At 49.8% G+C, this 14,062-nt stretch overlaps 1 protein-coding gene across 1 annotated transcript in view; it reads right to left on the reverse strand.

The window, feature by feature from the left end:
• LOC123940819 (heat shock transcription factor 2 binding protein) overlaps positions 1–14,062 on the reverse strand; it is a 98,128-nt gene that overhangs the window by 33,845 nt on the left and 50,221 nt on the right. The window contains exon 7 of the mRNA XM_046003719.1: positions 6,865–6,968. Within this exon, the coding sequence (XP_045859675.1) occupies positions 6,865–6,968 (104 nt within the window). The remainder of the gene's footprint in view (positions 1–6,864; positions 6,969–14,062) is intronic.

Genomic DNA, 14,062 nt, shown 5'->3' on the forward strand with positions numbered 1-14,062 from the left:
GGAGTGGGAGACGGCGGTCAGATTCTGGGCAGACTTTGAAAGTGGAGCCCTCGAGATGTCCTAACAGATTGGATGTGGGTGTGAAAGGAAAAGGAGCTGAGATTCCCTCTAAGGTTTTCAAAGGCCTGAGAAATCAGAACAGAGCTGTCGTGGGGAGGCCACGGTCAGAGGTCAGCGTGGGGAAGGTGAGGCACGGGATCTGAGCACATGGAGCCTCAGCGTCCGTTAGCTGTCCACACGGAGCCGTCTGGATGCCGCTAGCGGTCATGCACGGGGAGACGCTGGAAGGGCTCTCAGATAGCCACATGGAGACGGCAAGCTGATAGTGGGAGGAGTGAGTCTGGAGTTCAGGACAGAGGTCTGGGCTAAAGACACAAATCTGGCAGGACTGACACGTCTCAGACCCCTTGCACCAACTGAGTAACTGTAAGGCGGAAGGCAACACTGTCCCGTGGCAGGAAGCACGGCGCCATAAAGTGCAAAGTGTGATGGAAATACTCGTTTGCGTGAGCAGTTACATAACGTGTGGCCACCATCCCAGCACACCCTGCCCTCGTCAGCATTCACTGGCCTTCTGCGCCAGTTCTGCCAGTTCTGCAGCCTACGAGGAATGTTAGGAATGCGGAGAAAGCCTGGGGGAAAGCCAGGCACAGAGCTGAACAAAGGGAAGGAAAGTGAAATCCAACGATCGTTACAGGAAATGAGGTTGTTAAGGCAGGGACGATGCACAGCAACTGGTCATGCACTCCAGGTACGTGGGACAACTTGCCACCTTTAGGTCAAAGGAAATAACAGAAAACGAGCTTTCACTGCAGAGACTGAATGCTCATACACACTAAGACGCCTGGGGGAGAAAGCTTCATTTTGCAGATCAGAAAAGTGGGATTCTAAAAGGCTGGGTGAATTCCCAAGTAGAAAACCTGCAGTTTTAATCTGAGTCAAATGCATCCAAAGTTGATGTGCTTAAAAATCTCCCGACGGAGAACTGATAAAAATAGGACCCCGTTATTGACAGAAGCAATGAAATCCTTTTTCCTAGATCATCTAAAAAACCAGAGATTTTTATTTCTCTAGTGTATTTCACAAAGCAGATCTACCTAAAAGCAAAGGGGTACAGGAAGCCGGTTTTCAAATTCTCTCCTAGCTCTAAGCAGTTACAGGAGTCTAGAATTCGGAAAGCCGTCACACCACCACCGCCGAGCACCGAGAAGCGTCGATTACTTTTCAGGAAACTACTTTTGTTCCTATTTTCCTATTCTGTAATAAAATAGACACTCACCCTCCTAAAATATGCACCAAATTCTGTAACAAGTTTCAGTTTTTAAGCTGAAGTAATTCCAGAGGGAATTCAGAGGTCGAACATCCTGGGCTTCCGAGACCTTGTCTGTTTGACTGTGACAACCCTAAAGACACCAGGAAAACAGCCTCGCAGAAGATTCAGTCGGGTTCGGGCGGTGCTCGCTGTGTCAGAAGAACAAGCAGTTGTCTTCGTGGGCAAGGAAGCCCGATGCCACAGTGGGGAAAAGTGGCATTAAGGCCACTTCACCCTGGTCCCTCCATTACTGGGCGTGACCCAGGGTGTCCGCAGGAACCACCACCTGGTCGAAGAGCGCCACCTCTGGGGAGAGTCGGGAACGGACGCTCGCGGGCAGCTTGGAGCTAGAGGCTGTACAAATTAAAGGGAGACTCGCAACAATCTTCACTCAGCCCCAGACAGTCTCCGGAGCACCACGGCTGAAACGGGCTGCCCAGAACACGGAGCCACAGCCCCGTTCCGATGAGTGAGCAGCTGGCCGAAGGTGCTGAAGGACCCCCGGCTGCAGGCTCCTGCGACGGAGAGGCCTATGGTTCCTGGACACCCATCCCCGAGGCAAGCTGAGCCGACCTACAGGCAGGCGGCGGCGGCGGGGGGGGGGGGGGGGGGGCGGGGGGAGCTGGCCGGGACAAAGGCTCATGTCTGAGGGGCTTCCGGGCAGGCCGACAGAGAGGCCGGGAGGTGGGGTCTGGAGCCCAACCCTCAGGGCTCCTGCTCAGCAGCGGTATAACCTGGAAGCAGGCTCCTGTGCCCCTAATGCTCCTGCTGCCTCATCCATAAAACAGGATTTTACCGTATCATGGAGTTTGGAGAAATCAATCTGTGAATCCATTAACGCACTTAAAACAGCGACTGGCCCTCAAGGAGGAGCAGGTGCTCCCACCGCATCTCCTCCCGCTCTCACCGCCCCCTCCCCTCCCGCAGACGCGCTGTGCCTCGGGCGCCCCGGACAACCACCTCTGATCCTCTGGGTCCCTCCGTTCACGTTCTCAAGAGAAGACAAGCTGTTTGGTGGGGACGCCTGGGGGCTCAGTGGGTTAAAGCCTCTGCCTTCGGCTCAGGTCATGATCCCAGTGTCCTGGGATTGAGTCCCGCATCGGGCTCTCTGTTCAGCGGGGAGCCTGCTTCCTCCTCTCTCTCTCTCTCTGCCTACCTCTCTCCCTACTTGTGATCTCTATCTGTCAAATAAATAAATAAAATCTTTTTTAAAAAAAAGAAAAGAAGCTGTTCAGTCAAGCATGAAACCCTGATGGGTGGGTGTTACCAGGCAGTAGGAAACAAAGGCCAGAGAGTGCTGAAGCTAACAAGTCCACATGCCGTAGGTTCACAGGTGTGGGCAGGAGAGACACGAGCCTCCTGAGCCCAAGAAAAAGAATCACACTACTCGCCATATGCACACGTGTGCCAGTCCCGCGAGACCCAGTCCCACAGGGCCACGCCAGGCCAGGCGGTGCGTGACACAGAGGAGCCCGAATGGGGGTAAGCCTGCCCGACCTTTGACCTGGCCGGAGGCACTACCCCAGCTGCGTGCTCATACACACCGCCCTTTGCTCTCTCTCCCAACAAGGGTGCTCGCTGTACTAGCGTCCTTGCAAGGACAGCCAGGGACAAAGGAGGTCAGTTCGTCTGCTCTCACGACATAAGGAAACATGAGAGACCGACTCCCAAGAATATCTAAATAAACAGACATTTACACTGTGTTCGTGGCTTGGAAGAAGCAGTATCGCTAAAATATCAATTCTCCCCAAATGAAATGTCAACACCACATAATCCCCATAAAAATCTCCAGAGGATTTTTTTTGGTAGAAATGCAAAGAACTCAGAAATAGCCAAAACAACTTTGAAAAAACGAGAACACTGTTAGAGGATTTACAGCACCTGACTTTTAAGATTACACAGTGTGGTAGTGGCATAACAGTACAGAAATGCATCCACAGAAGAGAACAGCGAGCCCCAAAGCGCACCCTCACATCCGCTGTCGTGACTTTCAGCAGAGGGGCACGGGCCATCCAGTGGGGAAAAGAGCCTTCACGCCAGCCAGGCAGCCTTACGTAACACAAGAACCGGGACACCCACCTCTCGCAGCATGCCAGTCATAATCCAAAATGGATCAGAGACCTGATGTAAAATGCAGAACCACAGAACTCTTAAAGGGAAACAAACTTAAAATATTTAAGATCTTGACTTAGGCAAAGATTTCTACACCTCCCCCCCAAAAAGCACAATTCATAAAAGAAAAAGAGTAAGTTAAACTTCATCAAAATTAAGACTCTTGGGAGCCTGGGTGGCTCAGTCGGTTAAGTGTCTGACCCGATTTCGACTTAGGTCATGATCTCAAGGTCATGAGATCAAGTCTCACATCCACATCAGGCTCCACGCTCAGTAGGGAGCCTGCTTGGGAGTCTCTCTCCCTCTGCCCCTCCCCCTGCTCTCACTCTCACTCTCTCACTCTAAAACAATAAATACATAAATCTTTATTTACAAATATTAAGAACCTCCAACCTTCTTTGAAGATGCTCTTAAGAAAACAAAAAGACAAGCCACAGCCCAGGAGAAAATATCGGCATTTGTATCCAGTATTTGGATTTGTATCCAGAATACAAGAAGAACTCTCGATGCTCAATTAAAACAGCCCAGTTGTTTTAAATGGGCAGAAGATATGAAAAGATACCTTATCGGAAAAGATACATGGATGGGAAATAAGCACATGAGAAGACGCTCAGCGTCACCAGTCATAATAAAACTGCAGATTAAGACCACAGCGAGGCACACTATGGCCCTGCCGGATCGTCTAGAGTGAAGCAGAGATGCGCAAGCAGCCACGAGGACGAGGGGCCGAACACGGCCGTGCTGCTCAGGGGCGTGCAAAACAGTAGCACCCACCTTCCACGCCCCCAGCCGTGCCACTCCACAGTGTTCACCCAAGAGAAAGGAGAGTGTATGTCCTTGCAAGGACAGATTATCACATTCATAGCAGCTTCGCGTGTAATCGTCGCAACCTGGAGACGAGCCAGGCACCTACCAACACCTGCATAAAGTAGTCGTGGTGAACCCACAGCATAGAACGCTACTTAGCCATAAAAAGCAAACAACTACGAGTCCACAACAATAACATGGACGGGTCTCAAACAATTAGGTTGATGAGAGAAGCTAGGTAAACGGAGCGCAGGATTATGACGGCAGGTACATAAACTCATGGAAAATGAAAACAACTTCAAGTGCAGGAAGAGGGTGAATGTATCTGGGAAGAGGGGATCCGAGGGGTGGGAGGGAGGCACCCCCAGTGAACACAAGTACCTCTTGGAGGTGACGCCCACCTTCACTCTTTATCGCACGGTGATTTTACAGGTGTATATTCACGTTAAAACTTCTCAATCGTCTGCCTCAAATGTGTGCAGCTTATTGCATATCAATTATAACTGAAAAAAGCTGTTACAAAAAATAAGCATTCACCACCAAGTAGAACTGAAGCTCAAACAGAGGTCAATCTAAATTATGGAAAAATAGGGAAAGTCCATTTGTCACGCACCTGAGTGAAATATGCACCTCCTGAATACACAGCGTTCAAAGTTATGATGAATAAATTGGGACAAAATCTTAGGTTAAATTCATAGTCAGACATTGACTGTCACATATTTCTCAGTACGTCTCCTGAGGCAAAGGAAATAAAAGCAAAAAAAAAAAAAAAAAACTGGTGGGACTTCACCAAGATAAAAAGCTTCTCAGGGCATCTATGTCACTCGGTCGATTAAGAGTTTGATTCTCGATATCTGCTCAGGTCTTGATCTTAGGGTTATGAGTTTAAGCTGCACACTGGGCTCCGTGCTGAGCGCGGAGCCTACTTAAAAAAAAAAGTGACAGAAAAAGTTTCTGCAGAGCAAAGGAAACCATCAAGAAAACTAAAAGGCAACCTATAGAATGGGAGAAGATATTTGCAAATAACATATCTGTTAAGGGGTCAGTATCCAACATATATAAAGAACAGATACAACTCATGACCCAAAACACAAATAATCCAGTTGAAAATGGCAGAAGACATCAACAGACATTTCTCCGAAGAATATACCCAGAGTCCCAACAGACACATGAAAAGATGCTCAGCATCACTCATCATCAGGGAATACAGATCAAAAGTACAATGAGATCCCAACTCACACCTGTCAGAATGGCTAAAGTCGACAACACAAGAAACAACAGGTGTTGGCGAGGGTGCAGAGAAAGGGGAACTCTACTACTGGTGGGAATGCAAGGTGGGGCAGCCGCTCTGGAATGCAGGATGGACTAGCCCCGAAGTTAAAAACAGAACTATGCTACCATCCAGCAGTTGCAGTACTGGGTATTTACCCAAAGGATACAAAATCACTAAGTTGAAAAGACATGTGCACTCTGTATTTATAGCAGCATTATCTACAACAGCCAAATTATGGAAACAGCCCAAGTGTCCATCGACTGATGAGTGCACAAAGAAGAGAAAGAAGGTGTCGTATATACAGAATGGAATATTGCTCAGCCATAAAAGGAATGAAATCTTACCATCTGAAACAACACGGATGGAGCTAGAGGGTACCATGCTAAGGAAGTCAGTCAGTCAGAGGAAGACAAGTACCATAAGATTTCATCGTATATGGGATTTAAGAAAAACACAAATGAGCAAAGGGGGAGAAAGGAGACAAACCAAGAAACGGACTCAACTACAGAGAACAAACAGACGGTCCCCAGAAGGGAGGAGGGCAGGGCATGGGGGAACGGGACGGGGAGTAAGAGCGCACGTATCGCGATGAGCGCTGAGTAACAGAGAAGTGTCATCCGTGCACACCACAGACTCCTGTAACACTGTATGTTCACCACCCTGGAACGAGAACTTTGTAAAATAGAATAAAAATAAATAAATAAACTAGTGGTCAGAGAGAAAAAGAAAGAGTAGAGAGAGCTTTTATTTCCGAGAAAACAAAAACTCCACGTACACATACCACGTACGTGACGTCAGAGCTGTAATCTCAGATTTCTTTTTCCCCCACCTGCCTCCACCTGACATTCAGGGGCCCAGACAACACACAGCACTGTTTTGTCCACAGACAAAGGAGCGGGTAAACACCCTTTACCAGCTGTTTTATAAGAGAATTTTTCTTTGGGGGCACCTGGGTGGCTCAGTTAATAAAGCGTCTGCCTTCGGCTCAGGTCATGATCACAGGGTCCTGGGATTGAGCCCCGCATCAGGCTTCCTGCTCAGCGGGGAGCCTGCTTCTCCCTCTATCCCTCCCCTGCACTTGTGCGCTCTCTCTAATAAAACCTTTTTTAAAAATGAAAATAAATATAAATGTTTAAAGATAATTTTTCTTCATGTCGCAAACTCCTAACCCTAAGGAGCCTCTGAGCAGCAGAGCTAGAAATAACCCAGCACACCCCTGCGTCCTCCACAGTTAGAGAAGAATGATAACACCTCAGGACAATCAGTCCCAATGTTTCTAACACCCGACACCTTCCTCCGGCCAGAGGGGAAGAGGGGTGCGGGCATTATGAGAAGATTCACGGGGACACCCTGTCCTCACCACTCAAAAGCCACCAGAGCAGCGGGATGAATCCTGGGCTCTCGCTGATGTACTTCAAGCCTTTCAGGTTGATGCTCACGTTGTACAGGGACATCAGCAGTAACCTGGAACGGAAAGAAGACAGGTTGAGCTGCCGCCCCATGCGAGGCCTCACCCTCAACACTCCTGCTGCGACTGAGGCTTTCCTCCGCTCCGATGTCCCATTCTGCGGGCGGGGGACGGGCACCGCAGGCAGGACTTATGTGAAGCAGGACGGCTCCCTGGGATGCTACAGGAGAACGGAAGCTGCGGCCACAGGCCCACAGAATCCCACCTGGACAAAGTCCACAATCAAGGGGTAGAGCCGCAGAGAGGGTCCCGCAGAACACCTCAAGGCCTGACTGAGCGAGCCCTCTCTTCTGTCACGGCTCCCGCACTTACACACGGGCGACCCCCAGTTCGTGAGGATACTGTGCTCCAACGGTTCGGCTCAGCGGCTTGCAAGCTAACCCTGCCTTTGCACTCAGGGAACACGGTCCGTGATGTCTGGGCAGCCCGCGCAGGCCACGCGAGTGTGTTTAATCCATGGATAAAGCACGAAGAGCACCATAACCCCAGCCAGCTCTCACAACAGGACGGTGTCCTGAGTTAAACAGGATCCTACAAGCTATCTTGCAAACAGAGCACAGCTGGCAAGTCAGAGTCTACTGAAACCAGAAAAAGTCTCGGACGAGGTTTCTAACACCACTGCAGAGTACGATCCCAAAATTTCACAGTGCAAAGCAATCTTTATTAAAAAGACGACACGAAGATCCGCAAAACCCTGAAAGAACGAATGAGCTTACATGAAGCGTGGGGAAAACATCCGTGATGAGGAACTGCAGGAAAGTGCAACTCCAAGCAGGTGTGTGCTAAAGAGGGTTGGTTCCAGAAGCACCCAGCTTCAGGCCGACAGAGTGGCTGTGCACAGACAGACAGAAGGAAAAGCCTCAGACCAACACAAGACAGAGACTCTGATCACAGAGCCCCACCCAAAGCCAGGGAACAGTGAGCTTCCAAGCTTGGTACGAATCCATACTTTCTGTGCGGCCAGAAAACCCACAAGCCGTGTAATTTTAACACAAAGGAGAGCTGGGAGGGGCTCCTCGGGGGCTCAGTCAGTTAAGGTCTGACTCTTGGTTTTGGCTCAGGTCACGATCTCAGGCATGGAGCCTGCTTAAGATTCTGTCTCTTGGGGTGCCGGGTGGCTCAGTTGTTGGGCATCTACCTTCAGCTCAGGTCACGATCCCAGGGGGGATCCTGGGACCCCGGGGATCAAGCCCCGCATCAGGCTCCCTGCTCAGCAGGAAGCCTGTTTCTCCCTCTCCCACTTGCCCTGCTTATGTTCCCTCTCTTGCTGTGTCTCTCTCTGTCAAATAATAAATAAAATCTTTAAGAAAGAAAGAAAAAAAAAAAAAGATTCTCTCTCTCCCCCTCTGTCCCTCCTGACCTCCTCTTTCAAAAAAAAGAAAAGAAAAGGAGAGCTGGGACAGGAGCTTCTCCGGCTCCCTGGCCAAAGTAAACATCCTCTAGAAGGAAAGGACCGTCAACCTGATCTTCAAAGACTCCCCACAAATACAGCACTAATGTGACTTCATGACAAAAATCACAAAATCATGAAAGACAAGGCCCAGAAGCAACAGCATCAAGAACCAACGAGAACCAAAATTTAAAAAGAGAATTGTCAGATACTAGAATGATCAATCGTGCAACAGAAAACAGGTACGTTTGCGTTCACCTGATGGGAGCTAGCGAGCACATAAATGCTCAGCCCATCCAAAGGCGAACCTAGAAGAACTTACAAGAAATGAAAGTGTAACAATCACACCTTGAACACCGTGAAAGTTCAGGGAAACCGACGCAGCAGCAGGTAAGGACCGGTAAGGAACAGAGCAGGAGCAGAGCACAGGTGCGGGAAGGAGGGAGCCCAGACAGGCGGGACTGCGGCTAGGGCCATAGCCAGGGGCCACGCCTCCTCACGGCAGCCACGAAGACGCCCCGTGGAGGCTGCGAGCTGGAAAACCAAGGACGGGCTCAGACTCTGTTGATCACCTCAGGCAAGCCAGGGTTTAAGAGCCCGGAAAAGCTAACTACCCAAACACTCGTTCTCTCCAGGAAAAGATAACAGGCCCGGAGTCCAACGCAGATGGGCAACGTCCAGTGTACGACGGAGGACCTACAGCAGGGCTCACTGGGGCACAGGGAGTAAAACACCTGCTTTGGGGGCAAATGTAAGGGGTGCCAGAACGTTCGGTAGCCAGGATCTTTAAAATGTATTGTAAAGCAAGTTTTAAAAAAATCCAAACTACCTCCCCAACGCCACCATCAGCAAAACATCAAAATTTTAAATCAAGATGGGATCAGGGACAGTGTCATGCCGAGACACGCTGGAGCCTGAGGCACAAGAAAACCCATAATAGCGATTCAGGCCATTAACAAGGGCCTGATGAAACGAACCGTGGCATGTGCGCCCGCGCAGGCCACACACACTCGAAAGAGCTGGTTGCTCAGTGCTGCGGCTGACCCAGGGCCTGGGACAGGGTCAGCGCTCAGTTCAGACAGGGAAAGTGACCCCACCCCCGTGACTGAGGGCCTCAGCCCGGCAAAGCACGCAGAGACAGTCTTTGCCTCCCCGTATCTCGATGGCTTTCTCAAAGTCCGGGCCATGCCACCAGGTTCAAGAAGACGGCACTAGACCATCGCCCACAAGAGCAGGGATGCCCACGTGTCGGACTACCTCAGCCTCCTTTCGGCCACAGAATGAGCCAAACTTGCCGACCCTTTCCAGTTCTCCGGACAGTTTTTACACATATCAAAACCTACTCACTAGTCATCTACGTCTCGGTTTATTAAGAGCAGTTCAGAGGTCGTATTCATACCTACAACTTTCTGAGGTCTCCGATCCAGGATTCTTAAGAGAGGAGTTCTCACTTCCGATCACCAGCACAGGGAGCGGGAAGTCCTTAAAACGCAACGTGCTGCGCACGCGGCTTCCACGCTACAAGACCAGGGCTGAGTCACTGCTACAGAGACCGATGGCCCCAGAGCCTGAAATAGTTTCTATCTGGCCCTTGACAGAAAAGTCTTGCAACCCCTGCCTTAGCAAATGAATTTAAAGTTAGCTAATCTTTAAAACGTAACAGGTAAAATTAACATTTGAGTGATAACTGGAAGATGGGGCAAATTCCAGGAAACATGTCCATCTGAAATTCTCCACTGACTGCTACTTAACTTTACAGCGACAAAGACGACCCACAAAGTTGACAAATGTCTTTAAGATTCATATTTCGTCAAAGTCAGGCATCGTCAAGAACCTAGGATGGGTAAAAGTCGTTGTAACAACTGACCTCAGAACCCCCCGAGACCCCGTGTCATTGCCAGGCCACATCTCACAGAAGCCCAGAGCCAGCTCCAAGGTCACAGAGGACTTAGCAAACAGCAAACCCAGAGAACTTCCTATTTCTTATGTAAGTGCTTTCTGTTCCAAGATTTCTATCCTGACCACAAATATTTTGTAAATAATGTACAAGTTTCCAATTGCAAAGTCAAGAGAAACTACTCACTGAATGCACTCTCCTGGCACCGGGTTACTAGAAGTAAATGTTGTTTCCCCAACTACCGTAGGACGAGGGGTCAGACTTTCTTCCAGTGACAAAAACGGTAAATTCTGCTTCCTATCCCAAAGCTAAGCAGACGATTTGTCATAAACAGATTTACAGGCTCCAAAAGGCAACTTGCGGCTCTGCGGCCTTGAGAAGGGCAGACACAGCCGACGTTAACAAGGGAAGGACAGAAAGCAAGGCTAACAGAAAGACACCCGCAAACTCGAAAGGCTACAAGAGCAACACAAGAAACTCTCCTTCAAGGAAAAGAACACGGTCTTCACGTAGCTGTAGCAGGCCTGGGGCTGAGTGGACTGGCCTGGTGAGAAGCCAGAAAGCTGTCCTGGCGGTCTGCTGCACAAGGCTGAGTCATTAAAAGTAAAGGTGAGTGACTCAACAATCGTATTCATCTTGGAAGAAATTACAACTGGAAGCAACAAAGAACGAACACACCTGGGACTTCAAAACCAGCCGGCAATGAAAATAAACAAAAAGGCTTGATTGTGATGTCCGCCCTCCAGAAACAAAAGCCACCGAGCGCTCCTCTAGACTAGAATCTAAAGTAGCCAAATTCCCACCACCAGTTGAGATGGTGAGGAACAATGAGTAATAGAATTCTCACAGAAGACTGTGTATGTTATTCGAGAGAGAAGCAACCGGACATCTCAGACCAAATGACGGACAGAAACCGGCAGCTGGAGGCCTGCCAAACTTGTTTAAAGATTTATTTATTTGAGAGCATGTGCATGGGGGGAGGAGCAGAGGGAGAGAGCATCCCAAGCGCACTCCCCGCTGAGCACAGAGCCCACGTGGGGCTCGATCCCAAGACGCTGAGATCACGACCTGGACCGAAATCGGGAGTCAGATGTTTAAGGCTGACCCACCAGGCACCCCTTTTTCTGAAATTTCATTGAGCATTTACTATGGGCCCATTATAGGAGCAAGTGCCTATCCCGTTAAATCTTCGGTTTTTATTTAAATGCCAGGTAGTTACATAGAGAGTCGGATCCGTTTCACTTAACTTTTTTTCTTTAACTTTTTTTTTTTTTTAAGATTTTATTTTTTATTTATTTGACAGATAGAGATCACAAGTAGGGAGAGAGGCAGGCAGAGAGAGAGAGAGAGGAGGAAGCAGGCTCCCTGCCAAGCAGAGAGCCCGATGCGGGGCTCGATCCCAGGACCCCGGGATCATGACCTGAGCCGAAGGCAGAGGCTTTAACCCACTGAGCCACCCAGGCGCCCGTCGGATCCGTTTCAGATGAACAATACAGTGACTCAACACCGCGTCCATCACCCAGTGCTCCTCAGGACAGGCGCCCCCGACTCCCCATCCCCCCTACTTCCCCCAGCCCCCGCCCACCTCCCTGTGGTCGCCATCAGTGAGTTCTGTCGAGTTGAGTCTTTCTCGGTTTGCCTTTTTGTTTTTGTTCCTCTGCTCGTCTGTTTTGTTTCTCATAGCGCACATGAGTGGGGTCATATGGTGTTTGTCTTCCTCTGACTTATTTCACGTGGTGTAATTCTCTGTAGCTCCAACCATGTCATTGCAAATGGCAAGCGGTCATTCTTTTGAGGGCTGACAACATCCCGTTGCGCGTACACCACGTCTCCTTCATCCGGTCCTCAGAGGATGCACGTGGGCTGTTTCCATGGCCCGGCGACTGTAGATAACGCTGCTGTGAACATCAGGGGGTACACGTCCCTTTGAATTAGGGTTTCTGTATTCTCTGGGTAGACGCCGAATAGTGCAATTGGTGGACCGCAGGCTAGTGCTCTCTTGAACTTTCGGAGGACCCTCCACACCGTTCTCCGCAGGAGCTGTACCAGCGTGCAGTCCCACCAACAGTGCACAGGGGCTGGGGCGTCTGGGGGACTCGACTGGTTAAGGTCTGCCTTCGGCACAGGTCGTGATCCATTCTGAATTTGTGTGTGTGGTGTGAGAAAGTGGGCCGGTTTCATTCTTTTGCATGTTGCTGTCCAGTGTTCCCATGTGTTAAAGAGACTGTCTTTTTTCCATGGGATATTTTTCCTACTCCTTCAAAGATTCACTGACCATGGAGTTGAGGGTCCATACCTGGGCTCTCCGCTCTGTTCCACTGGTCTGTGTGTCTGTTTTTGTGCCGGCACCATGCTGTCTTGATGACCACAGCTTTGGGATGCAACTTTGAAATCTGGAATAGCTTTACTTTTCTTTTTCAAGGTGGCTCTGGCTGTTTGAGGTCTGTCGTGGTTCCAGGCAAGTTTTAGGATTATTTGGTTTGTAATGTGGCTCCGGGGACCTGGCTGGCTCAGTCAGTTACGTACCTGCCTTCAGCTCACATCATGGTCCCAGGTCGTGGGATCGAGCCCTGCATTGGGCTCCCTGCTCAGCAGGAAGCCTGCTTCTCCCTCTCCCACTTCCCTGGCTTGTGTTCCCTTTCTCACCGCGTCTCTGTCAAATAAGTAAATAAAATCTTAAAAAAAAAAAAAGAAAACAAAGATTCTGTGGCTCCCCTCATCAGCTCGTAAAATCCGTGTGTGTGACCCTAAGCAAGAGTCTACAAGTTGTTATCTACTGTGTAACGTTAAAGGCCCACGAAAAGATACAAAGAACGAACAATATCCTCATCCCCGGTTAAGAAATAAAATCTTGTCACCATCATCAAATCCCCTTTGTGAACTCCGTGGGAACACAGACACTTGAGGGAGGTGGGAGCCGCCCCCGCGTCAGTCACACGACACGCCAGCCGCGCACCTCTAGGTGCTTCCACAGCGCGCGCAGAGCCCAACAACTCCAACGTCCGTGCCTGTACGGGAGGCAGCTCGCCGTACGCAACCTTCCACGCCACAAGGAAGCATCTGTCTGCACTGACTTGCGCGGTAACAGTGTATTTTCACTGAAGCGTCCCCACACGGATCGATCACACTCCATTCACCCATTGTGCCGCTGACAGAGGCTTTCAAACGTGCGGTTTCAAACGCTGACGCTATGACGTTTCTGCACAAGCGTCCCAGTGTTTACAGCTAACACCTTTTCTGCAGTATATACGTGAAGGGGGATTACCTGTCCCGGCGTGAGCACATTAACCGCAACAGACGCTGCCCACCTGCCTCCACCTCCCTCCCACCAGCACAGTGGACAGGTGTAAGCGTTCTCTGGCCTCACCCCTCTCCGAAGCTCCTGTCAGATACCGATTTTTCCCCAGCGAAAGAGAAAGAAAGGTTATCGTGTGACGGCTGTGATCTGCATTACAGCTGACCTGAGAACCTCTTCCATCCCCACGAAGCCTGCCGGGGCTTCCTCTGGGAACCGCAGGAGTCTCTCTTTCGCCCTTTGTGCATTAGGTTATCTGCCGTTTTCTTAATGAAAATGCCAAACACAGCTTTTTTTGTTTTTTAAAAATGTACGTAGAATGATCAAACTCGTCTGAAACCCTATAAAACATCTTTCAGGAGAATCAAGGTTATAGTCAAACCACCACCAACCAATCTACACCTCAGTACCAGACCGCTTCACCGGATGTCAAACACTTCGTGGCTGAAAGCTCGACCGCCTGAGAAAGTAACGCGTAGCAGCTCCGGGTCCCCGACGAGAGAGAGAA

Source organism: Meles meles, chromosome 4 (genome assembly GCF_922984935.1).
Source record: "Meles meles chromosome 4, mMelMel3.1 paternal haplotype, whole genome shotgun sequence".
NCBI classification, from domain to species: Eukaryota; Metazoa; Chordata; class Mammalia; order Carnivora; family Mustelidae; genus Meles; species Meles meles.